This window comes from Balaenoptera musculus, chromosome 1 (assembly GCF_009873245.2).
Source record: "Balaenoptera musculus isolate JJ_BM4_2016_0621 chromosome 1, mBalMus1.pri.v3, whole genome shotgun sequence".
NCBI classification, from domain to species: domain Eukaryota; kingdom Metazoa; phylum Chordata; class Mammalia; order Artiodactyla; family Balaenopteridae; genus Balaenoptera; species Balaenoptera musculus.
In genome coordinates, this window is record NC_045785.1 from 147,379,217 (window position 1) to 147,405,358 (window position 26,142).

General features: G+C 47.4%; 2 protein-coding genes across 3 annotated transcripts; one reads left to right on the top strand and one right to left on the bottom strand.

The window, feature by feature from the left end:
• The first annotated feature begins 92 nt into the window (after positions 1 to 92).
• On the top strand, positions 93 to 2,378 carry C1H1orf74 (chromosome 1 C1orf74 homolog). The gene is made up of 2 exons (XM_036866068.1): positions 93 to 582; positions 1,282 to 2,378. The coding sequence occupies exon 2, from the start codon at positions 1,377 to 1,379 to the stop codon at positions 2,166 to 2,168; it is 792 nt and encodes a 263-aa protein (XP_036721963.1). The 5' UTR covers positions 93 to 582; positions 1,282 to 1,376; the 3' UTR covers positions 2,169 to 2,378.
• TRAF3IP3 (TRAF3 interacting protein 3) lies at positions 2,368 to 25,513 on the bottom strand. Of its 2 annotated transcripts, none has more exons than XM_036865984.1 (16): positions 25,345 to 25,513; positions 21,382 to 21,785; positions 19,561 to 19,708; positions 19,367 to 19,430; positions 19,060 to 19,084; positions 18,768 to 18,797; positions 18,579 to 18,674; positions 12,070 to 12,141; positions 9,660 to 9,800; positions 9,400 to 9,537; positions 7,483 to 7,618; positions 6,888 to 6,950; positions 5,319 to 5,378; positions 4,091 to 4,227; positions 3,231 to 3,344; positions 2,368 to 2,640 (listed from the first exon to the last, which is right to left on the bottom strand). In XM_036865984.1, exons 2-16 carry the CDS (start codon positions 21,724 to 21,726, stop codon positions 2,548 to 2,550), a joined length of 1,662 nt encoding a protein of 553 aa, XP_036721879.1. In that variant the 5' UTR covers positions 21,727 to 21,785; positions 25,345 to 25,513; the 3' UTR covers positions 2,368 to 2,547. The 2 variants fall into 2 exon arrangements, with proteins under 2 accessions (XP_036721879.1, XP_036721886.1); XM_036865991.1 differs by lacking the exon at positions 25,345 to 25,513 and adding an exon at positions 24,276 to 24,301.
• Positions 25,514 to 26,142: the final 629 nt, after the last annotated feature.

Genomic DNA, 26,142 nt, shown 5'->3' on the forward strand with positions numbered 1-26,142 from the left:
CGTCGCTTGTCTCGAGATAAGTTTCATTTGGAGGGGAAAGTACATTTCTCCAGAGACAAATCAAAGCGTGTTTTTGCGTCGAGTGCCCTGCTTCTGCCTTCCGGGTCAAACGGGACACCGGACTTAACAACACAGAAGGAGGGCAAGCAGCGGAGTCGAGGGAGGGCAGCGGCGGCGGGCTACTAGCTTCACCCGCCTCTTTTCTTCCACTCCCGCCTCTTTCCATTCCTACGCAGACGGGTGGGGCCCACATCTGCGTAGGAGTGGAAAGGGGCCGGAAGGGGCCGGGCCGCAGGCGCCCAGACTTCCGGCACGCAGCCGAGCTGCCCTGCCGGTAGTTCTAACGCGAGGCGCGCGAGCGGACTGGGTGACGTCAAGGAAGGCGGTGGGACGGGGGACGTGTTGGGCATGCGCAATAGATCGACTTCGCCGACCCTGGTCCCGCCGGCAGTAAAGGACCTGCCCACGCGGGTGGGCTTTCCAGTTTTGTGGCGGAGGGCGGGCGCCTAGCGGCTTTCTTGGCAGCGGGCAGGAAACTGGCAGGAGTTCCTGAGCCTGAACGTGCAGCGGAAGTAGAAGAACGTATGTATGTGTGAGAGAGACCTCTACCTCATTTAACAAATTACGATACTATGCTCAGGAAACGGTGTAGGGGCTGAGGTGAGCCCATAGTCCGAGGGTCCGTGGATGTCCACTGGTAGGGGAAGGCGGGACCAGCACAAGTTAAAATACAACCCTCTTGCAATTCTACCCGATTTCATTTATTTACTTTTCTGTCTCGGTGAGATGGTTGGTAGTACACATTCTAGTGTATATTAGTTTAATCAGATTGCTATTCTTACAACTATTGGCGGGAAGAGAAGGGGGAGTTGGCAGTGAAAAGAGTGCATTTGGAACCTAGAACTCTATCTCAGAGGGCAGTTTTAGGTGAAATGCTCAGAATTTTGCCAAAAACTCCTCTGCTTCCTTTCTGCCCCAAACTCCTTCAGGTTTGAATCAGAGAAAATAAATTACAACAGGTAAAATTCAGCCAGAGAGAATATAAATCTAGCCGTAGGCTAGAAAGACACATGAATTTGGGACTAATGGAGGCCAAGTGAACCAAAAAATCAGATAGCATTGGTGACCCCATCTTGTCTGGGCTGGGTTAGCATTCCAAAGCAGAGGGAGGGGAAAATGGCCCCTGGAAGATGCTGTAAGACTTAAGGGAAAGTTGTTGGCAGGTTTCCTGGTATGTCACTAGCTGGTGTTAATAATCCCCTGCTACTGCTTTGTTTTTAGGCCCTTCTTCAAGCGTCTGGAGCTCAGAGATGCAGCCCAGGGGAGGGAAATGTGACTAGTTGAGGAGGCCATGCTTACTGTTGCTGCCAGATCCCATGTCAGTACCAAGTCCTCAGCTGCTGGTGGCAGCTGCTCAGCAGACCCTGGGCATGGGAAAGAGACGAGGCCCACCCCGAGCTGTGTGCCTTCACCTAGCCGGAGAGGTGCTGGCTGTGGCCAGGGGACTGAAGCCAGCTCTGCTCTATGATTGCAACTGTGCAGGGGCAGCAGAGCTCCAGAGCTATCTGGAGGAGCTGCAGGGCCTGGGCTTCCCGACCCAGGGACTTCACATCCTTGAGATTGGAGAAAACAGCCTGATTGTCCTTCCTGAGCACGTGTGTCGGCACTTGGAGCAGGTGCTGCTTGGTACCATAGTCTTTGTGGATGTTTCAAGCTCTCAACTTCACCCTTCCGTCTGCTCCCTGGACCAGCTTCAGGACTTGAAGGCCCTTGTGGCTGAGATCATCACACATTTGCAGGGGCCACAGAGGGACCGATCCCCGGCAGTCTCTTGCAGCAGGCTCCGTTCCTCAGACTGGAATCTCTGTACTGTGTTTGGGATCCTCCTGGGCTATCCTGTCCCCTATACTTTTCACATGAACCAGAGAGATGACAACTGCTTAGCCCAGGCTCCACTACGGGTGTTCACTGCCCGGATCTCATGGCTACGTGGTCAACCACCACTCTTGCTCTATTCCTTTAGTGTCCCAGAGAGCTTGTTCCCATCCTTGAGGGACGTTCTGAACACTTGGGAGAAGGACCTTAGAACTCGATGTAGGACTCAAAATGACTTCGCTGGCCTCAGCATCTCTTCTGAGATAGTCACACTGCCGGCTGTGGCCCTCTGACTTGTAACTCTTTTCCTGTGTAGAAGGAGCTCGGTAAATGATCAGCTCTCGGCCAGAGATGGCAAATAAGAATCATCTCAAGTGCCAATTCCAAGCATCTCGAGGACACTAGGGAAGAATGCTGTAATAAATTTGCCATTTTTATGCTGAACTGGACTAGGGAGAGTAGACCAGGATGCATCAGGAATAAACAGAGTTCTCTGGAACAGAGGCCATCAGGTGAAGTTTGTTTGTTTATTTTTACAGCAGGTTAAAAAAATAATGAGAGTCAGAAATCTCAGTTGAGTTGGAAAAACCCACACATTAAAGTACCCAGACCTGAGTTTTTTACTGAATTTCTTGCTTCTGATTTTCACCCAAGGCAGCTGTCACCGGTTATTCAGAGCTTCAGGCTGTCCTTATTGGCCAGGAACACTGCCACTGCTATAGCAATCAGTGCCATCAGCATCAGGAGCCATCGGCCACATTGCCTCTGTGAGGAGGGAGGGGGAGAGAAGAGAAAGAGGCCATGGGTTAGTCAGAGAAGATGCAGGCAAAAATAATCTTCCTTCTTGCCATTCTAGCCCAGTGGAAAACCTTGGGTTGGTGGAGGAGAAAAAGCTTTTTATATCTCTGTCTCTCTCACTTTGCCACCTCGCTCGGGATAAAACCGCTTTGCAGTGGTCACTGGCCCAGCGAACCACAGCCAGCAGGGGCCAGGTACTTAAATACTGATATGAATAATCAAAAGTGGAAAATAACTCAGCAAAACTGTATTCTGTTTATATTCCTTTTCTCGTCACTGTCCTTGCCACTATGCTCATAATAGGCTAAACACCATTTCATACTTCAGCCAGTAGTAAATTTTTCCCTTCAGGCTCAGGCGTTCCATGAAAATTAGGCTTGGAGGCATGAGCCAGTGTTTCTTTACATGGTTGCTACACTCTACAGTATAAACCAAGCTGAACGGGGCAGGCTGGTCAGATGTTGGCATGGGCTGAACAATTTTATGGGCAAGATTTGGCTAAAGGAGGAATCGTCCCACCATCACCTAGGGCTGTATGGGAGGATAGACCGTCTTACTCTGGGAGGCAGCTGCTGGCTCTGGTTCATCTCTTCTCGACAATGCTGCAGCTTACGCAGGCAGGAGAGATACTCATCGCTGAGGTTGTCTAATTCTGAATGCAGTTCTCTGCACTGTGCGGGGAGGGGAGAGAACACCACCAAGGTCATCAAGACAGTTCTGTCAGGGACAGAGCCCAGGTAGGGGAGAGGGCCCTGTGTAAGTTACCCTGTCATTCATTTGGAATTTTTACCTCCATCCTCCCTTCCCAGCTTTTCTCAGAGCTTTCAGTTTGCCTTCTGACTGTCTCACCTAGTTTATTTGTAATGTGTTCATTTAAATGATTGATTATAATGCATATTATTATATATTATACATGTGTGACAGTTGTATGTGCCAGTTCTTTGTAAATGGAGACACACAAAAATGAAGTTCCTATAGCACACACAACCTGGAAGTGATCTTAGTGCAAGTCTTTTTGCTGGGAACTAGTTGCACGTGAACACTTCTGGAGCTAAGTATTTCTGTGAGTATGCAGATAGGAAGAGTTTTGTTATCTAAAAGACACTGCATGAAGTTTTAAGATTACTCAATGTAGGACAAAGTTTGAGGAGTTAATGTGTTTGTTAAATGTGTTTGAGTTTAGGTTGACTTTCTGAAAAGTAACTCTTTAGTAAAACCTTGAATAAGGGTTGGTATAAATAAGAGAAAAGATTGGCAAGTTAACCCAAAAGCAAAGACGTTTTATTCAGGCCTAAATGAATACCTGCAGGCATCCAATCACAACTTAAGCTCTGAAATGCCTGTTGTCTGGCTGCCTCCCAGCAGTTTCCCTATCACTGTAGGATGAGCCCCGTACTATCTGAGGTCACCATCTCACCTCCTTTTCCTTGGCCAGGAGCTGCAAAGTTTTCTTTTGGAGCTGGTCTCTGAAATCCCAGTCTTTCTCCTTCCCTGGACCCTCAGGCTCCACTTCGTTATGGGAGGGCCTTGGACTCCACCCAGGCAAAGCCTGATCTAAAAAATCAGCCAGATTCGCAGTGATAGTTAGGCCCATACCTCTGAGGAATGGCCCCTACACACTGAGAGAACCCCTAGGCGGGAGGGAATAAGGAAGGGCCTGTCCCTGGCCAGACTGTGTGGATTGCAATTCTCTGACTTTTAAAGAACATCCATTGGGACCCTGCCCAGACTGGACAGAGAGTGGGAATTTGAGCCCCTTGAGGGCAAGGTTGGCATTTTACTTCTCTCTGTATCTCTAGTCCTGTCTAAAGCCAGATACTTTTAGAAAATACTTATTAATTTAGTGTCTTTGGTTGCCTGTCACATCTTTTAGTCTGGGAGGTTTGCTGGATGCTTCAGTATAACTTCATTTTCCTTCTGTCCTTGTTTCAAAATGATGAGATGAGAATGGCAGTCATATAACTCATCTTCATGTAGTTAAAGATGGTTTTTCAGCCACCTGGCAGTCTGCATCTTGGTGAAGAGAGCCCTGGACTGGGAGTCAGAAATTCTGGATTGTTGTCAAAGCTGTGTCCTTAATTTGTGTGACCACAGATCTTCATTTACCTTCATTTTCTTATCCATCCTATGTGGGCATAATAATTCCTTCCTTATATTTTACCCAGTGACTGTGATGACAAAACAGGGCCATGTGCAGTGGGTAAATGAGGAGCTTTTGCCCCTCCAGATGTATGATGAATTCTTCTCAGGACGCTAAGGCAGCAGACTTGAGGGCTGGGAGTGAGGTGACTGTGGCATGTGACGTGGTTTCTACTTGGGGAGCTGGATGTGGTTTGGAAAGTTAAGGGTAAAAATTAACATAAAATCCTGAGTTCAAAATCAATTTATTGAAATATTCAATACAGACATATGTTTTCAGAGGGAGTAGAAATCCTTTTCACAGTTTATATACCTCTCAGGATAGGAGGCTAACTGAAGTATTCTCAGAGCCAGTGATGAGTCCTTAAAATGCTCCTCTAGCTCCCTGACCTAATAGACTCCCAGAACTGGGTGGGACTCCAAGAGGTCATGTAGTCCATCCCTCTGTCTCTAGGCGGACAAGGAAAGAGCAATATCTTAGAATTTGTGGAAATAAATTTGCTGACCTTTCTTTGTTAAGAGTTTCTCCTGTTCTTGAAGCTGTAAGGATTGATTCTGAAGCAGACCTGTTGGAAAACACAAGGAACTTTTCTGTGCTAGCATATTTACTGCGAAGAGTATCTTTTCAGAACTTTGCTTAGAACCTTAATGATTGTGTTCCCATCTGTAGTTGGTTGAACTGTGTCTCCCCCGCCCCCGCCGCCCCCCCCCCAAATTCATATGTCAAAGCCCTAACTCCCAGTACTTCAGAATGTGACCCTATTTGGAGATAGGTTCTTTGCAGAGGTAGTCAAGTTAAAATAGGACATCAGAATGGGCCCTAACCTAATATGACTGACGTCCTTATAAGAAGGGGGAATTTGGACACAGACGTGGATGGATGGAAGACGTGTGAAGAGATAGACAAGACAGCTATCTCCAAAACAAGGAAAGCGATCTAGAACAGATCCTTCCCCCAGAGCCCTCAGAAGGAACCAACCCTGCCTGACACCTTGATTTTGGACTTCCAGCCTCTAGCACTATGAGAATGTAAGTGTCTGTTCTTTAAGTCACCCAGTTTGTGGTGCTGTTTTATGAACACACCATCCTTATGTCTTTTCCTACCATGTACAGTTAAGTCTCTGCTTAAATGTTACCCTAGAAGAAAGACTTTCCCAGATGACCCTGTGTAAAATAGCAACTATTTTCTCTTTAACCTGCTTTATTTTTTTCTCTGTAGCCGTTGTTAATACCTGACACATATTTGTTCATAGAAACTCCGTTGTCCACTGTAGTGTTTCCTTAGAATGTAAGCTTTGTTAGGGAAGAAACCGTGCCAGCTCTGTTCATTACTGTATCCTCAGTGTGTATCTAGGGTGCCTGGCACTTGGTAGGGGCTCAATAAATACGTATTGAGTAAATAAAGGCATGATTTTGAAGTGACTTGCCCTTTCAGCTCCCGCTGTGTAGGAGCCCGGCTTCTGCTGGTGTTCCTTTTCCCTTACCCCTGTGGCTGCCTTGCTGTTTTCATGTTCATTGCTGTTTGCATGAAACTTCTCTGTCAGGGTGTCAGAGGTTAAGGTGTTGGGCAACCGGCAGAGCTATTAATTGAATCAGGTTCTCCAGATTTTCAGAAATTGCCTGCTTTTCTTCTGAGACGTCCCTTTTCCTCTTTGGCCTCAACATGTAATTTTGAAGTGGACTGAGGCATATGTAGTGTGAGCTTACTTTCTGAACCATTCCTAGTGACAGAGGTCTATGTGACATATGTACGTAATAAATTAGAATATATAAAATAAGAACTACCTTAGAAAACTCAACACGTTTTGAAATCTGCAGTTCTGGGGGAAATGCAGGTGGTTGTCAGAGAACATGGTGGAGAAAAGTAGAAACAAAAAAACCCAGAGGCTAATGTGGAACTTGTAAAGAGCTGTAAATGACCTCTGCACAAGAAGAGGGTCTGAAAATGCAGAGGTAGAGGATATGCCAAGGACCGGGCTCCCCATCCCTCCTTTGGGTGCCTTTCGTGGGGCAGGAGCCCCAAGAACTCCAAAAAGCCACCTGTGCTACTTTCAGAATCTGGAAAGGGGACTTACTCTGCAACTGCTGTACTTTGGTCACCAGGGCGAGTTTCTCCTCCTCTGACCTCTTTAGTTGATCTGAAAATGAAATAATGCAAACCAAAATAGAAGAACCTAAGACTTAATGAGCTCACCCCTGAGGCTGGAAATTAGTAACAGATGCTGTCTTGCCCATGGCCTCTGACAAGTGTCAAGTGCAAGTTGCTCTTTCTTCTGCTTGTCCTAGTTTGGAAGAGGTGAACCAGAAGCCGACTACCTGGGATTTCATCTGCGTCAACAGTGGGCTGAATTAAGGGTTATATGTGCACATAATTTGGTCCTCTCTCAGCTGACAGAGGCTGTGACTGGGAAACCTTCGCCATGCCTTGTGTTTTAACTGACCTTTCCCTTTAAATTAGGACTGCGGCCTTGACACGTGACTGCTGTGTTCTGGCTTAGAGGGATGGGCTGGATCCTTTCAGTCTTGGATGATTAAAACAGCCTTGACTTTTTCTCAAAGTCAAATGAAATCGCCAAGTCAACCAAACAAACAAGTGAAAGACTGAAGCCTTTCCACCCAGCTTCCTTTCTCTGGGCTCCTTTAGCCAGAGGCCTCCAAGGAGAAGGGTACCTTGTAGGTGCTGGGTATCCGAGCTGCACAGGTCCCTGTCCCCCTGCAGGCATTCAATCTTGGCCTGCAGCTCCTGGTGCTCGTCCTCCAGAAGTCGTAGGGCCTGGTTCATCTGTAAGTCTCTACTGTCTGCTCCCTGGAAGGAGGAGGAGGGGTGGACACAAGCAGGTCAGTGCTAGGGTGGAGGTGGGGGGCAGATTCCCAAGGAAGAGGAAAACTGTAGAAAATTGTGGAATTTTAGAGCTAGAAGGAGTCTTAGGGAAATGGAAAAATAGGAAAAGTTTTAAAATTCTTTGCCTTGCTCTATTCCTCATGCTTAAAACAAACAGTGCATTCGATTTTTGATGTTCACAAGGGATACATTTGGGTAACTGCCCAAATTAAGGAATACTGAATCATCACTTTTCTAGATGTCTTCACTTTGTCTTTACTTCTCATTCTCACGCTATCCGGGGTGGGGCGTGGTGCGGGTAGGATCATTTTTCACAACGAATTAAGGTTAAAAAGAAAAGGGCCTTCAGGAGAGTTGCCTTGTAGGTGATTCGAGGAAGAGGACAGTGGGTGGGGTGTGGCTGCGGTGGTGCGGCCGCGCCCAGCGCCCAGCGAGGTTCCCTCCTGTGATAAGACGACTCACTTGCTGTTTCTAAACAAATGGGCTTTTTTTTTTTTAAAACAAAGAATTTCAATATCCTTTGAGAAATTCTTTGCCTTTTAAAATAAAAAATTAAAGAACAGTATAAGAATAATTTGTACATAAGACTATAAAAAGTGAGAAGCAAAAAAAAATGAGAAGCAAATAAATTCTAAGGTTTTTGTTTTTTAATAGATTTGAAAGGAAATCTATAGATAAATCTGAAATGTTTTTAACCCCCATTCCTCTGTCTGATCTGTTCTACCTTTTTCTACATTTGGAACATTAATTCTTTATAAAAAAATATGATGTCAGTGAGTACAAACTGCTCGAGGTAATAAGGGACTTACAAATGTCTTTTTAATGACTTTGAACTAGAGTTGCACTCTTCTTCATTGCTAATAATAGGATATTGTATATAAAACTCAAACACATTGATATCTGGACCACCATCCCCCCAACAAATTCTTTACAATCACTCAAAATGTTCCCCTTTCTCCCTGCTCACCTTAGAGCCACACATTAAGGTTTAGGTTGTTAAAAAACATAACAAATCAAACAAATGAAAACAACTTTCACACTTAATTGATCTTATTTCTAGAACTGGCACACACTAGGATTCTCAGATCCCAGCTTCAGTAAAAGTATAAAGAGACACTTTTGAGGTGGGTCCTTGAAATTCCAAACCAAGTAAGTAAAATCTGCGAAAAACAATAGCTAATATTTATTGAGAGCTTATATGTGCGAGGCATTGTGCTAAGTGCTTTGCATGGATTTCCTCACCTAATCCTCACAAAAATCTTATGATAGAGGTACCATTATTATCCTCATTTTACCAATGTGGAAACTGAGGCTTAGGAGGTTAGTTAACTTCTCCAAGGTAAACACGGATTGGAAATGATGGAACCCTTGAGAATGCCAAGGGTCTACTGTAATGGCTTAAAAAACACATTGGCAAGATGTGTTAAATGATACTCAAACTGTAAGTAAACTGGTGACATTTGTTCTCCGCCAGTAGTGGGCATTTCTGAACTGGATGCCCTGCTGGGATGGGGTGCAGAGAGTGGGTTGGGGTATGACAGTAGGCTGATGACTCTTCCAGCCCAGCCCTTTGCATTTGGATGATGTCATTTCAATGAACACTTAGGTCATTTGCATGAGCAGTGCAGACATCCTTGCTAAACTCAAAATTAGCTTTGGGGCCCCCTGCCCAGCGGCAGCTTCTCTTATCACTGCTGTCAACACCTCCCTCCCCTCCCCACCTCCCTACCTCCAGGGCCTGGTACCTGCAGTTTGGACTGAAGCACGTGGAGCTGGCTCTCCAGGTCCCTGTGCTGGGTCCCCAGGGCCCTCCAGTCCTCCTTCAGAGCCTCGTACTGGCTCTTCCACTCTTCACACTTCTTCTCGGCCAGAGCCAGGGACCGCTGAGGGAGATCAGAGGAGAGGGTGGTGCCTTGGGGGTTCCAGGGAGTCGTGCAGCTGGCTCCCTTGCCACCCAGACCGCCCCAGGGTTCCCAGCCCCAAGGATTATGGAGCGTCCCCACACCTGTGTGCTCTGCAGTTGCTGTTCTGCACTCATTTTCTCCTCCAGCACTTTCTGCAGTGACTCCTTGGCCTTCTGCTCATAGCTGTTTCTCTGGTCTTCCATCTCTAATAGCACCTTATTCATTCCCCAAGGAGTGTATTTCTGTAAATTGGAGGCAATTCAACAAATACACATTGAGCTACTGTGTGCCAAAGCCTGAGCAGGGATACAGAAATGAAAAGAAATTGGTCCTTGCTCACAGGGCAGAGATGTCAGTAATCTGGTGGACCTTCTTCCGGGCTGGAGGCAGACAGGGAGAATCTCTCAGGTGATGTGAGAGGTGAGTGCGGATAATAAACTGCCCTGGGCATGCTGGGCATTCTCCCCTAGGCCTTCCACAGGCACTTGAAATCCAACATTTCCAAAGGGACATCATCTTTCTAAACCTGCTCCTATCTCAGTGACCAGCATCACCACCCACCCAGTCTCCCAAACCCTAAACCAGGGAATCATCCTTGATTTCTCTCTCACCTTCTCCAAGGAATCAGTTCATCATCAAGCTTTGTCAAGTCAACGTCTTTAACAGCTCGTATCTGTATCCTCTATCCCTACTGCCACCTCCTTAGTTCAGACCCTAGTAATACTATTATATGGATTATATAGAGACTATATATTATCTTCATGCCTTGCCTCCCTTCAAGCCCTTTTCAGTCCTGCAGCTAGAGGGTTCTTTCTAAAACTTAAATCTGATCACGTCACAACCTGCTTAAATCTCTCAGTGGTTCTCAGTGTTCTAAGGATCAGGTCCAAACTCCTTGGCATGGTTCCTACTTACAAGCCCAGACTTTCATCTCATGCTGCCTCCATGCAAGCTGAACTGCTTGTAGGTCCCCTAAGCACTGTGCTTTTCAGCCTCTGCCTTTGCCCATAAAGCTTCTTCTACTTAGAGTATCGTGACCCACACTTTTCACCTGGTTAACTTCTACCCATGTTCAAGATTCAGCCCTAGAATCATAAATTCTGATAAACTTGGCCAACCATACCTACCCCCCGACTCTTTATGGATTAGGTAGTTTTACTGGTGTTCACGTAGTATCTATATTTCTAATCTATTGACTCATCTGTCTCCTTTAAGGGATTGTAAACTCCTTTGAGGCAGGGAGCATTTTTTTAAAAAATAAAATTATTTTTATAGGCTTGGGGATCTGAACAATATTCAGTAAAGTCAAGTTTTAAAAATTAGTACATTTGTATTTTTAGAATTTCTCCTGGCTTCAAGATCAAAAAGAAAAAGACACAAGAGCAGCTTTGCAAATTCACCGGGGGTCTTGCCCTTCCAGTGCTTTTCATTTTTATGCCCTGTGATTTCTGGGAAAGCAGGAGCCTTTTACTATCGATTCTGGGTTACCCAACTGGGTAAGAGATAGTCTAGACAATGCAAATTTAGAGTTCAATATCAAATCATTTCCATTTAGCTTTGGAATCATCTGAAAATTTGGATTTAAATGTTGAGTGGGTCTTATGTTCTTGGAATTGTCATTAGAAACCAGATACAGGAGTTACTGGTTGAGATCATACATGGTTATGTCCAGGTTATTGGACTTAACCATGCTGGTCACTGGCCAGCTTTATCCCCCATTGAAAACGAGTAGACTGGCATTCTGGATTATATGTCAGTCTCTTATGAGCTTGGTTGGCATTACCGAAAAAATAAAAGTTGTGGATCCGCAAACCCATAGACTATATAGACTATGTTCCTCTGCAAAATTCTAACTACATGGCCACCTTATCTTCCTAACACCAAGTGGGAGCAGTCTGGCCGGTCCATCTCGTTCTCTTGACTTATCTCCCCGCCTGTCAGAAATCTATCACTTCTCGAGTGTGAAAACTGACTTTTTTCTGTCTCATATAATCCAAGATCAGGCCAATCAAGAGATTACCAGAGCTGGGTAACAATGCCACAGAAAGCCAGGAGTCACAGTCTTTTACTTTCTCCCAGGGATTGCTGCTAGATAAAAGTTGCCCATGGGATGAAAATCATTTTGCGAGACTTCATTGTAATATCCAACTCATCTGTTCAAATATTAGGGCCTATGAAGTTCTATCCAGGCGAGCTGAATCTTTACCAAGGGCCTCTCCCTACATTTCCAGGTATTCTAATGTTCCCCTGGAGCTGGCAAAGTGCTTAGTGCTGGGCTTCCTTTCCTAGGGTGCAAAGTGAAGAACACCAGGAGAAAGGGAGAGGGGGATGGAGATAGTGTTTTGGTGAATTGGAGACCAAAGTGAAAATGGTAAAGGCCAGGACTGGATGAGTAGGGATGGGTGCATTAATCTCTAGCAGGGGATGTTTCTAGAGAGTACGCTTGAGGTTCAAGCATTCTCTCCCTTAATTCTAGATTCCTGGGCTAGAAGTGTCCTCCAGAATGCTTACCTGGGTACAGGTGTACAGCTGGTTTTCCAAAGATCTCAGTTTGCCCTTCAATTTGTCTTCATTAAGCTGGCCCTGGAGCAAATGGGATGAGTTAGCCAGAATACAGCTTGGGCCGGAATATAGCATGCAAAGAGTTTTGTTCTGTATTCCCAGCCTACTGCCTAGAATAAACAGTGTTTGTGGAATTGAGCTCTTTCAGGAGGTAGAGAGGGGGAGAGATGACGAAGGATGTTTGGAAAGAAGAGGATCTTTTCCTCTTTCTCTGTATTAGGAGAAGGAAGAATCAGACTTGCCCCCAAAGTCTTCTGTGTACCTTGAGGTTTTGTATCAAATGGCTCAGGGTATCATAGCAGGGGCCCATTTGAAGGAAAGCTTCTAAGCTCTCCTTTTCTTCTTTCATTACCTCTCTCCCCTGTCTGTCCAGGCACTTCTGTACTCCTCACCTCCTCTCAGTCTAGTACATGGCCCTTTACCTCTAAAGGCCAATAGGACTAAAGGGGTCTCCCCTCCCAGGGGGAACATACATCCCCCCATTACCCCCTGTTATGGGCTGAATTATGTCCCCCTAACCTCCCCCCAACGTTCATATGTTGACCTCCTAATCCCCAGTACCTCAGAAGGTGACTGTATTTGGAGATAAGTTCTTTAAAGAGATAATTGAGGTCCTTAGGGTGGGCCCTAATCCAATATGACTGGTGTCCTCATAAGAAGAGGAGATTTGAACATCAGGATATGCAGAGGGAAGACCATATGAGGACACAGGGAGAAAGCCATCTGCAAGCCAAGGAGAGAGGCCTCAGAAGAAACCAACCCTGTCGACACCTTGTTCTCACACTTCTAGCCTCCAGAACTGTGAGAAAATACATTTCTGTTGGTGAAGCCACCCAGTCTGTGGTACTTTGTTATAGCAGCCCTAGCAAACGAATACAGTCCCCTCCCTGCCCTGCACGTGCACACACACACACACACACACACACGCACGCACACGCGCGCGCGCACACACACACACACACACACACGACTCAAGATGAGAAATTCTTTAAGAAAGCAGGAAAAGGAGGAGGGATATTAAGGCAGGGTGTGTATGTGTGTGTGGTAGTGACGGTGGTGGTAAGAGCACCTCCCAGAAAGCCACATGCTATTTATTCACGAGCTGGGTCTGTCTAGTGGCATTTTGGACATTCCAAGAGGGATGTAAATCTCAAGGGCGGGGGTGGCAAAAGGCAGGCAGGAAGGCCCGTTATCTGTTTCTCAGTTTTTCAGTATTTCTGCTGAGCAGCTGACAGCTTCCTTGCTCCCTTATTCTTTCCTCCACCTGTAGACATCTTCCTTTTTCCCAGGTAGGGGTTTTGTTCCTCCAGTCCTGAGTCTGATTTAAGGTTGTGTGTGTGAGGAGGTGAGGGCGGGGAGGTGCCATGGATGAGAGCCAGTTTCCCAGAGAAAAGGCCATGGGTCTCTTTAGCAGTAACGGGTTCTCATATCCTTCCGCTGGCTTTTCCAACCAGGCCCCGTGGGATGCTTGTGAGGTCTAGAAATTACATTTCCCCTCAGGCCTGAGACGCTACGGTCCCTCTCCGTCGGGCAGCTTGGACGTTTCCAACCCTTACAACGTTTCTGGTCTGTAACGGCCAGAGGGCAGAGGAGCCTCTGTTTTGAGGTCTGTCCCCCTCACTGAGTTTCAGGGCACCTGGGAGAGGCAGGAAGTGGTATCTCACAGCTCCTGTTTTGATCTTGTTTGACTGATTCTTCTAACCCTGGGAGCCAGGGGGCGCCTCCACCCGTTTTCCTTCCTGTATTCCTCAGCGGGGCCTTGCAAAAGCGAAAGGCTTTGCCAAAAATAATTTTTCAAAGTGCCTCCTGCTATTAATGTTTTTCATAATGTCTGGCATGAGAGCCGAGAGTCAAGATTTGGCATCTACAATAACCACAGGGCTTTGGGACAGATAGAACAGAGGGACAAAGACTTCCACTGTTCTGGGCTCCGGAGTAACTGGGAAAAGTTACTCCCCTGCATGGCCTGTTCACTATTAATCCACAGGTCCTGAAATCAACCCCCTCCACCTGTACCGCAGCTCCGGGTTCAGATCGTCTGACTCTGTATTTTCCTTTGCAGGATGCAATCAAACCCACTAAGTTTGACAGTTTATCTTGCGGTAGTTTCAGAAGAAAACAAACAAGCCCAAGGCAATATTCTTACAGTTTCCCCCGTCTCCTACCCTCTCTGGGTAGCTCCCTTCTCCTTCCTTAGTATGGTTTTTATCTGGTATTTTTGCCTCTTCCAACTGTTTTTGTGTTTTAGCCACACCCCAGATTACTTTTCCATTCACGTTGTAACAGAAGACAATTCAGGCTAGCCCCTTCAGAGGAGACGAAGGGCCACCCAAGTCTGGGGCTTGAAAACATCTCTGACCCACAGCTCCGCCTGCCCAGACTCCCCAAGGCAGGCAGGAAAGTTGCAGCCAAGTTGTTGCAAATGGGGCATGTGGTTTCCTGGTCTGAGCCCCAGCTCTCCCCACATGAAGCCCAGTGGTACAGTATGGGGGAAGAAGGACTTTTTACAGTCCAGTTGTGGACCTTTTTCGGCAGTTGCATCCCAGGAACCCAGGGTTCAGAGAGCATAGTACCCCCGGTTGTAAAAGGGAGCAAGGTGGAGGCCATACACACCTGGTGCCGGTCTGAGGGCTTCAGCTCCTGCTTCTGCTTGGCTTTCCCCTGCCTCTGATCTGCTCTCCAGAAACACCACCGCCTCACCGCAGAAGCACCAGCCCACTTCTCATCTCTCTGCTCTACTAGAGGTTGCTTAGGGCCTGCAGCCAATCCCCCACTGCGCTGTCATCTTAAGATCTCATTTCCACTTTGCAGAACTTAAAACCCACGTGTGCCCTGCTCTGGGTTTGTATTGCCCCATACTGAGGGCTCACTTTCTCTACTGCCCGAACTGTTTCTGCTCTGAAGCTTGGACCCAGCTCAGGAGTCTCTGCCGTGCCCCAGGGCCTGTCACATCCAAAAGGCCCAAAGTCAACTTGAAGGTGGAGGCAACAGAGGGAGCTGATCTCTGGTGTTCTAATGGAGTTTGTGGTGAGCTTCTCTGCATGTGAAGTTGGAGATTCAAATTATGGAGGCCAAATGGAAAAAAAATAAAGGCCTGAACTTGGCTGAATATCGGAGTCCCTGTTCCGGCCACATTCTTCCACTTACTTTTCCCAAGTACCGCAGTCTGGGACTGTCCTTTCATTGAAGTTGAGCTTTCCAAGGGAGGGGTAGGGGGTTGAATTGTCTTGTTTTGGGGGAAGCAAGAGCTGTTAACTGAAAAATCTGAGACTATTTTTCTTAAAAACAGGAAGCCGAGGGGTTGGTGGGGAGGAAGAAGACAAAAAGGGCGAATATTAGGAGGGGGTGGGGAGAAGGGAGGGAGAAAACCACAGTTAGAGGAACTCCTGCCCTCCGCAGGAGCATGGAGTGAAACTGCCCTCAGAGTCTACCTTGGAAATGTCTTTTAATAAGTCCTCCCCATTCCCACCACGCTGGCTGTAGTTCAAGTTCTGATTGTGTCTTACCTGTGGTATTGCAAGAGCTTTCACCACCCCTACACCCACTCGGAGCTGGGGTCCTCATTGTTGTCAGAGAACCTTTTGTAAGGTTTATAAAACACAGATCTGATCAATCGCTTTCAACTCAGTTCCACAGCTATCTTTTTCATTTCACTTCATTTATTTATTTATTTCTTGGCCACGGCGCACGGCGCGTGGGATCTTGCTTCCCTGACCAGGGATCGAACCCGCACCCCCTGCATTAGAAGAGTGGAGTCTTAACCACTGGACCGCCAAGGAAGTCCCACCACAGCTATCTTAGTACACGTGCTGCCAAGCGAGTACAACTCCACGGCTACTGGACAAGCTCCTTCTCAGGATGGGCCGGACACTGCTAAGTGTAGGGCTTTAAACCTGAGGAAAGCGTGGTCCCACTGCTCCCCTGCTTATTGCCTGCGGCAGTGTTTCTCAAACTGGGGTGGCATGCATTCTCATGATATATATATATATATATGTATATACTTTTCCTTTAAAAGGGAATCTATAACTATTTAAGTTTGAGATACCCTATTCAACAGAAAAAGTTTAAGCGCCGTATTTCTAGAGACCTATCTGAGGCCCTTTCGGTCTTATCTTTGGAGCTACTCTGACACAGTCCCTTCATTTCCATCACACTCTGCTATACCCTATGCTTTGTTACACCTAGGCCTGCAATCATTCTGATTCCTTTACTGTAAGCACCCTTTTCCTTCTTCCTTCTTCTTTCCCTTCATCATTCCTGCTTCTGTACTGGTAAACTGCTATTCAACCCTTCCAGACCCCGCTAAAGTGGTCCCTTTCCTTTGGAGTCTACCCTATAACACCTCAGGCAGAAGAATTGCTCCCTTCTCTTTTCTCTGTGTCACTTTGTAGAAAGTGCTGTTACAGCTTTAGCACACTGCAGTAGAGTTATTTATGACCTGTCTCTCTCTTCCTGGCTGCTATAGGAACTCCTAAAGACAAAGGACCCTACTTCTGTCCCTGTAGCACCCAAGCCAGCACATAGTTGGAACTTATCAGATGTCTGTTGAATAAACGAGTGAGACAATCTCAGTTTAGTTCAGCACCGGAAACCACCTGGCATGCACAGCTGTCTGTCTCAGGCTCCTACTCAGCTATAAAAACAACTTCCTTAACCAGCAGGAGCCCTGAACATGAACACCTAAATCCAGATACAGTGACCGACATGAAGAGGGAGGGCTGAGCCTAGGAGTCTCTTTGACATCACTGCAAACTTCTTAGCTTTGTCCCACGTCCTCCCATCCCATCTCTCTGTCTAAGCACAGCCATCTACGTCGTAAGGTCAGATGTTCACGGAGGCTGGGAGGTTGTGTGTTCTCTCTGTGCACCCGGGGCTTTCTGCTCCAGTGGCATCAAACTGCTTATGGTCCCTGAACATTAAAGTCTAGGGGTTTCGATGTGGGGTCCAAGGACCCCTGGGAATCCAGGATCTGCAAGGTCTTCCCTTTTCCAACTACATATCTGTGTGAGGCTGGATTTTCCTCATATGCTTCAACCAAAACAATGTATTAACAACAGACTGAATGCAGACGCAAATATGAGAATCTAACTGCCTTCCGTTCAGACATTAAAAAGATTTGCCAGCTCGGTGCTTTGCGACCACCTAGAAGGGTGGCATAAAGAGAGAGGGAGGAAGATGCAAGAGGGAGGGGATATGGGGATATACGTATGCATATAGCTGATTCACTTTGTTATACAGCAGAAAATAACACAACACTGTAAAGTAATTATACTCCAATAAAGATGTTAAAAAAAAACAAAAAACAAAACCAAACAAAAATTTGCAAAAGCATAAAACAATGCCACTCCTCTCACTATTTTAAAAAAATATATACTTATTTTTCACAAAAATATATAATTTAGGTTCACATGTAATCTATTTACCATTGTTATTTTAAAATAAATACATATTTTAAGATTCCTGTTTTCATTTCAAGGTGGTAAATATAAAAAGTTCTTTGGATTTTAATAATTTTTTTTAAAGAGTATAAAGGGGTCCTGAGATTAAAAAGCTGGAGACCCATTGCATTAGCCTATATCATGCCTCTGGTTCTTTGCCTATGCTGTATCCCCTGCCCAGAATATCGTTCCTGTTTCCACATTTGCCTGGAAAATACTAATATAACTATAAATATTTCCCTGGTTCTCCCCTTCTGTGGAGTCATTCATTCCTCCTTGTATTCTACTATATCCTGAAAACATTTATTTCTCACATCTCTGCATTGTTTAGGCATCTGTCTCCCTGACAAAACCACAAGCTCTCTAAAAGCAGGAACCCTGTCTAATTAATCTCATTTCCAGTGCTCAGTGTAGAGAACATGACTTATGAATATTTGTTGAATGAATGGACTAAAATCAGGACGCCTGAATTTTAGTTCCAGTTCTGCCTCTAACTAGCAGTGTGACTGTGGACTAGTCACCTGACCTCCCTGAGGTCAGGAGCAATTCTTCTGCCTGACACTCAGTTTCCTCATTGGCAAAATGAGAAAATTAGCTAAGCTCCAAGGTCCCTTCCCGCTTTGACATTCACGTCTGGGCTGACTAGTAGGTGTAGGATGGCTTGGAATTAATATTGGTGTGAATCCCATATGAAAATAGTTGCATTTATCACAGTCAATAATATTAACTGAATTGGGACCGTCCTTTCTTTCTTCCAACAAATTAAAAAATGGAAACTCTTGCCTCTTTTGGTTCTGGGTCTTCCCTGGGTGTGTCCTCAGCTGACCACCCTGGATTGAGCCAAGCTCTCCCATATATTTACTGTGACATGTTTGACCTCTAGGTCTTAGCATCATTCCCCACCTTCGGCCTCTTCAGTAGCGAAAAAGCCCCTTCTCTTGCTGTGATGGTATGGAAAGAAGAATGAGATAGGCACACATAGAAGTCCATGAGCTTTGTTCAAGCAAAGATTTCCCTTACCTTCCAAGAGCTGTCAGAGGCCCGAATCAGGGCAGACAGCAGGTCTTGGAGAATCACCATTTTCCGTTTTAGAACCAGCTCCCTCTGTAGGGCCTCCTGGGGGGCAAAAGGCAAGAGGGTAAGATTAAGTTGGAGGAGAAGGGAGCAGATGGATGGAGGAGCTGAGGGGAGAATTCACATGTTACTTACTTTGAGGTACTCAGAAAGCTGGATGATTTCCTAGAGAGAAAGAAAAAGGGTATTTAAGGAGATTGTAGGTTCCCTGAAATCCTAGAACATGGAAACTGAGCCAGGATTGGCTTTTGCTGAGCAAACTTTCTTCCTTGACTCAGGGTCCCTCCAGGCCCCCATGTCTCTGATCATGCAGGAAAAGGGTAGCCCTCCATCCCAGCTGAGTTTACCATGGAATTCCAGAATGTCAGAGCTTGGAGGAGCTTAGATGCCATCTGATTCAACTCCTTCACCGTGAGGATTTTCTTACCTTATCTAGAACTGCAACTCCATAACTGGAAGAGAAGAAAAAAATGAAAAACAAAAAACAAAAATGACAATGGATCAAAGAAATAAGAGTGTCAGGAGGCAGTGTATTGATTCCTTCTCTGATCTCTTCTGAAGAGCCAGTGGGGATGGGGGAGTGGGGGAAGGCCTTCCTTTTTCTTAATTAAGGTGGACGTGGAAGTTCCTTGTGCTCCTCTCCACATTCTGGGGGAGGGTTCGGGTAAAAGCTTAGAAGACAGGAATGGATAGGCTGTGAAGGAGTTGGGGTCAGGAACATGAAAGGTACTCACTTGGTTTGCTGACTGGCATCGTTCTTAATTGTCGGCTGTGTTTCTTCTGCCTTAGTCTGAGTGCCTGAGGGATAGGGATAAGGTGATTCAAAACCCATGGGAGAGGCAGTGAGGGAAGTGGGGAGGGAGGGACTCTCCACTGCCAGCGAGTGGAAATGCCTCGGCCCAGTGAGTGAGGTAGGCCCTGCTCTTACCACGGTGGTGTTTGGGTGGCTTCTGGATGGAAGAGTCCTGTGGTGGAAGGCCCCCAGCCCGGGAGGGGAGGTGGTCAGCCGGATCCCTCCAGGCACCTGAGGGAGGTTGGTGTTGGGTTGCAAAGACCTCGGAGCTGGTCCCTGACACCTGGAAAACAAGTGGGGGAGGCTGAGAGCCTAGATAGAACCTCTTAGAACAGGATTCTCCAGCTGACTGCAGAAAGATGAGCCAGTGATCAAGTTTCGGGTCCAGAAAACCAAAGGAAGCCATTCAAGTCTTCAAAGCTACAAGGTTATCCCTGCTCCTGCCCTTTTTGTCCTGGCTGGTGGGATCGCTCCTCCTCAGTTCAGGCAAATGGGGAGCTGGGCTTGTCTCCATTTACTCTCTCTAGAGTCCCTGATCCCAGCCACTTACACAGCTGGCATGGTGCTGTGGAAAGAGAACTGGTTTGAGGTGGGAGTGAGGGGATCTGGGATCAGGTCCTGCCTTTTCTTGGTCTCAGTCTCCTGGCTGTATAATGAGGAGCTTGGAGTAGATGGTGTCCAAGGTGCCTTCCTATTCTAGAGGTGGTTTCCTTCCTCTTAGTAACAGCTGGACTATTGTTGAGGTTTTGTGTGAAGAGAAGGTAAATTAGGCAGCTGTAGGGAGGAATGTAGCAGTAGTTGTCACAATTTTGCCTGCTGTTTTTATATTTTCTTCTTACAAACTAAAAAATTTTATGTTTGTAACATAACACTGAAAGGCTAAGAAATGCCTGTGGCAGCTAATCATGCAGACTAACTCAATCTCAAGAAACCTTAAATAACTGGTAGGCTCAGGAAGAGTTCTTTAGGTAACTGTGTTTTCTGTTCTTTTTCTCCTTAAAATTATTTTTTCAACGAAAGCACACAGAAACCTTCTTGCCTTAGAAAGTACACAGCTGGTTTTATTTTACAGCTGGGCTCGAGGATCATTTTTCTGAACAGCACTTCCTGTTGTGGATAACATAGACACTGGTTAAGAAGGCCCGACAGAGCACCTACTCTGGGGACAGTACAATACCAGTTACTTCCAGGGAATCCGGAGGACCCATCCCTGCTGCCCACATGCGCGCAACGTGGATAGGAAGACACAGATGGTTTGCTGGCTGAGCTCATTTCAACATACCCTGGCTTTTGCCAGCACTGCTCCTTCCCAGGGCAGACTAATAAGCCCTCTAAGAGTTACGCAATCTTAGAGGATTTATAACCTCACAAAAACCACAGAGAGCAGAGGTGGCCTGGAGAAGCTAGGGAAGCTAGGGCTTCCTGGACCAGATGCGGCCTTAGGTGAATGATATTGGAATTGGGATGGCCCAAGAGAAAGAGAGAAGGTGGGTGATGCAACAGTCTTACAGAAGAATAGAGATGAGAAATGTGTGTGTGTGTGTGTGTGTGTGTGTGTGATTCGAGGGAGAAATTAAGAAGATTGGTCTGTGTCCCTGGCCTACAGTAAGCATTCATTGAATGTTTGTTGAATGACGGATGAATGAATGTTGTAGAAGATATGTCTAGATAGACTGAATTTGAACTAATATTAGGAATTAGCTATGGAATTGTTTTTAAATTATTTTTTTCTCTCCTAAAAGGCAAGTGCAAAACAAATAAACAGCTAAACAAAAAAAAAACCCCAAAACACAACAACAAAAATATCTGTTGAGTAAGAGGCTAAGGGAGACTTTATGATGACTGAGGAAGGAGGGACTTCATTTAAATCACTTCTTAGTGACCTTGAGCCCACCCACCTGCCTTGGTCCTGCACCCCATCCCCTCCAGAGCAGTGTGTCCCTCGACATGGCCCACCTGCTGTCTGGGGGAAGAAATCCTGTTGGCCCAAGACAAGGGCTCCTTGACGTCAGCCTCCTGGCCTGGCCTCCTGGAGGGACCTGGCTCCCTGGCCTGCGGGCTCTGTGCCTTGCCTTTCTCCTCCACTTTCAGGTTCCTCCGTCTGAAAAACTGCTGTTGTCGTGCCCTCTGGAGCTGTTCCCTCTGCTGGGTCCTTGGCGCCTTCCCCGCCTGGCGGCAAGTGGTCACATTGGGGCGGCAGCGGCGGCTCTCACGGGTCTCCTGCCGGCGCTCGCACTTGGCCTCGTAGCTCTCAGCCCACCGGGCCAAGCCAGAGGCAGGCCTAGGGTCTGGGCTGATCATGATGACCTCCCGAGCACCTGTTGTGCTTGGCTTCCAGTTCCTGGAATAGCTGCCCGGATCTGCCAAGTGCCAAGAGGGAGATGAAGAGGAGGGGTCAGGAGATGGGCAGAAAAATGGCCATCTCCCTGGACGAGGGGGCAGAAATAGCACAGCGTCCCATATGTGTGGGTTGACAACTGAAGAGGGGATGATGTCATACGAGGACTCAGGACTTCTGGATTCAGCCTCTAGACTAATTTCTGCTCTTCTCTGGCCTGCGTCTCCCCTTCTGCAAAGTGGCGAGATTCCTCTGGCTACCACTTCTTCCTTGACCAAACATCTCACCCTGCCTCTAAGTTAGGGGAACGTGAGAAATAATTGATAAAAATCACTAAAAGCTTCTAGCCTTCTGAAGGGCAGATGGGGCTGTGTTCCTTTTCCAGGGACTTCTAAAGAACCAGTTAAATTGGCTCCCTGATTCCCAATCTAAAAGGAAAACCAGAATCTTTCCTGCTCTCTTGGCCCGGTTGTTACTAACATAGGTGAGTAACTTTTCTCAAAGCCTGAAGGGATAGCCAAACCCCTCGAGGTGCTACCAATCCTATGACCAGCACTCACTGTCCTCTGCTTAGCCTTCAGCAGCTATCTTGCCAGCCTGGTCCGGGGCGTGGTTCGGGAGGGACACCCCACGCTATTGCCTACAGTCATGGAGTCCTGACCTTGGTCCCTTGGCACTCCACTCCTGACCCAGGACTGGGCTCTGACTGTGAGGTACAGGACAACCCCTATCTGCACTGGCTGAGTACTTGCCACTTGCCCATCACTGGCCAAAACTCATTTCAGAGCTTTCAGCTCAGTATCTCTTCAAGTGGCAGGTTCCATTTTTTAAGAATCACCTCCCTGTTAGGGCTAAGTATGGTGCCAAGTCTGCTTTCTTTAGCCCAGACACAGATTGTGCCATTGAAACCAGCAACCATGTGGATTATACCTAAATAAGGCTATTGCCAAGAAAAAGGAAACCAAAGCAAACAAACAAAAACAGTAACCAAAAGTCCCCAGGGAACCAGGCTTGGAGTAGAGGCCACACTTGCTGCCCCTCTACATGACCTTACCTGCTACTCTCATGACCCCAACCCTCACCCCTTCTGCCTTCTCTGTGCCCTTCTCTCTCTTTCCTACTCTCCCTCACCTACCTTCTGCAAATTTGTTCATTCTCCTAGAACCCTCTGGTAGCTTGGCTGAGTTGGGGCTGGACATGGCTAAGCTGGATTCTGAGCACTGGAAATTCTGGTCCCTGCGGTCAGCCCGGGGACTGATGAAGGGAGGGGGACTTCCCCTTACAGCTGCCGCCTCTCTCTGTCCCACAGCCTCACCACCCACCGCCCTGGGAATCTAGCTCCCGGGGAGGTCAGTGAAGGGATTTCTCAGCTTCACCAACCAGGAGGCATTTGCTGGCTCTGGCCCCTCGGGTTTATTTACAGTGAAACAGACTCAACAGGTAGCAGCAGCCTCTCCGCCCTTTCATTGGAGTTCCCTGCTCCTCCTGGATCAGTCTGGAATTCTCTGCAGGATTCTTGCTCTCTCTTTCTCTCTCTCTGGTCATACGACTCCTTCCGGGGGTAGGGGGGGTCATGGGTGGGGCCGTATCACACCCTGAGCGGGGGTCTTACATAGTCAGACCCTGTTCGCTCTCCAATGCCTGACTCTCCAGGCTTGGAGGGGCATCTTCTGGTCTTGGGCAGTGCTGACCCCAAGCAGACCTGTTAGGCTGTCCATGCTTGTCCGCTCGTCTCATCCCTGGGCGCCTCTCCCCTTTCTTTAGGCTTTTCCCCTCACTCTTACTCTGTAGGGTCCCCTCACTTCTCACCTGCCACTTTCTTCGTTTAAAAACTTAGGAAAGGATCTGAGAGGCCCATTCATATTAAATTACGAAGGACTGGGTGTGCAGGTAAACTCCACGTTCAGACTCTATACTTCTGGTGTCCTAAGCTATAGGCCCTAGTTATTGTGCCGTAAATGGGGGAGGCGGGGTGCCCCGACCCTGGACTCAGACTGTGTGGACTCCTGTCCTGGCCCTGTCATCTCCTACCTGCGTGCTTTTGAACGAGCTATTAACTGTCTCTATGTCTCTGTCTCCTCATTTATAAAGTGGGAACCTACCTCCTAAGGTTATGAGGATTAAAGAGAAAATGCACGTCAAGCATCTGGGACATCGCACACAATAAATGTTAGCATTTTATAATAATATGATTATTATCACTCCTGTCCTACTGATCTTGGATACTGAAGACTCAGTGCTATAAGACAAACGTCCCAAGCTAACCTAGCACTCCAGGACCGAGAATGCCTCATCCTCCAATTCCCCCGCCCCCTTTCTCTTTGAAGGGGCACTGTCTACCCCATGGAGGCGATGCTGGCCCCTGGTTGAAATCATATTTACTGTTGCTCTGTTCATCTGACTTCTGGGTGTGGGCTACAGGGAGAAAGGACTACTCTGTGGTCTGGATACAACTGCCATCTCAGTTAGGCCTGGCAGAAAGGCAAAGAAGAGAGGCCTGCCTGCTTCCCACCTTTAAAATGTGGGGCGTTAGGTCCCCTCCCTTGTTGGTTCCAGGTAATCCCTCGGGCTTCGTAGACGAGGCAGATCCCTTGATTGTGGAGAATCCTCCTGCCTCCTGCTGTGAAGAAGAGAGGGCTGTTGGGGAGAGATAAGTGTGTGGGCTCTGTCTACGCTAGTTCACTGAAACACATGGCTGCCCTGCTCTGTTTCCTGAGGGGGCAGACGTTAGCCCTTGCTACCCAAGCTGGGAGTTGCAGTGGAAAAGTCTCCTCAGACACGTGAGTGTTCTCAGGCCCTCAGGCTCTCACACTGGGTAGGATTTGGTTTGGCACACCTGGGTAGAATCATACCCAACTTTCCGGGAGGTCTTGGCTATTCTGATTTGCTTAAACACAAGAAGCCATGTGGACGGCTGACTGACAGAGATGGGCTGTAGAAGAAAAAGGAACGGGTCCCCGTGTGCTTCAAAGAAAGGTCACTGGGCCAGTGCCCAGGCAGCCCTTGGTGGCATGACGGGGCCCATGGAGCTCTGGGAAGGGGTGGTATTGGCTGGGGGAGACGGTCCTCACTGCCACAGGGGGAGATCAGGGCGCTGCCCTCACTTGACAGTGCTTTGTTGCTGCCTTTCCCAGTCTTTGCTCTTAATTCCCTGCTGTGTGTGTGATACATGACCTCCTGCATGAACGAACGGTCTGGCCTTCCTAGCCGAGAGCTCTCAGAGTGAGCTAGGAGAGAAGGGCCTGCACCCAAGCTGCGGGGAAGGCAGCTTGGTGCTATGGGGTCCCTGCTGTGAAGGGAGCTGTAAAATGTACCTCCCATCAGTGGGGAGCCTGAACCCTTAGTCATCTGACTCACTGCTAATCTAATCTTATGGATGGAGCAGAGAGTGATGGAAGCTGTGCCTCTGGAGACCAACGCGGGACACTTTCCTGTTTACCCAACCCCCAACACTCAAACTACAACATCCGCTCCAGTGTCTCCCCCTTCAGACCAGGGAAGCTGGCAGACAGAGCGTCTTCTGCCCCCACCCCAGAGTCGGAGGTCCCCAACCTGGACACAAAAGCCTCCTCCTCAGTTACCTTGGGTCCCAGGCTCCAACCCAAGCAGCTCAGGAAAGCATCCCAGCTCCTGGGCAGATCTCGGCTCTGGTCTCTGATGGGGCAAGCTCTCAATCCATGGCTCTGGGCCCCCTTAGCATTTCCCTTCTTGGTACTGTCTTTCTTTGTGCACAGCAGCCTTGCTGAAACAGGAAACAGACAAAGCCACAATACTCGCTCACCCCAGTTCCTCTCTCTTGCTCTCTGGTGCGATCTGAGGGGCGCCTGAACCCTTGAGGCCTTCAGGGCTGGGCTCAGGAGCTCCTCCCACCAGTGGGCATCCCAGCCACCCTTTCTCTTGCTCTTCGATTGGTCTGAGCTCTCGGTCAGTTTCAAGTCAGAAATCCCTTTCTAGGTTAGACAAGGATAGGTCTCTGGGTCAGATTCAAACCTTGCAGTTTCTATGAAGGGGGGAAAAAAGGCCTTTTTGACCTAGAAGAAAGGTTCCAGTGTAGGTTTTCATGTGTATCAGGTAGTTCTCTGTGTAAGGATTTTCTCTTTTCTTACTTTACCTCTTCCCAATCCTGGTGTTGTAAAGACTTTCTGCTCTTCTAAAGTACTGGTATTTTTTTTTTCAGAATTCTGGCATGAGGTCAGCTCTGAATTTCCTCCTTTCTGAAGCAATGGGCCGGGGAACAGGGGGTAGGGGAAGGTGAAAAGATGGAGGTTGGGTGGCTGGGAAATCAGGGAGCAATAACAGGCAGAATCTTATGAAAATATTTCCTAGTCCACTGAACTAGGAAATTTGGGGGAAAATCTAAAAGTAACTTATCTGTGTGA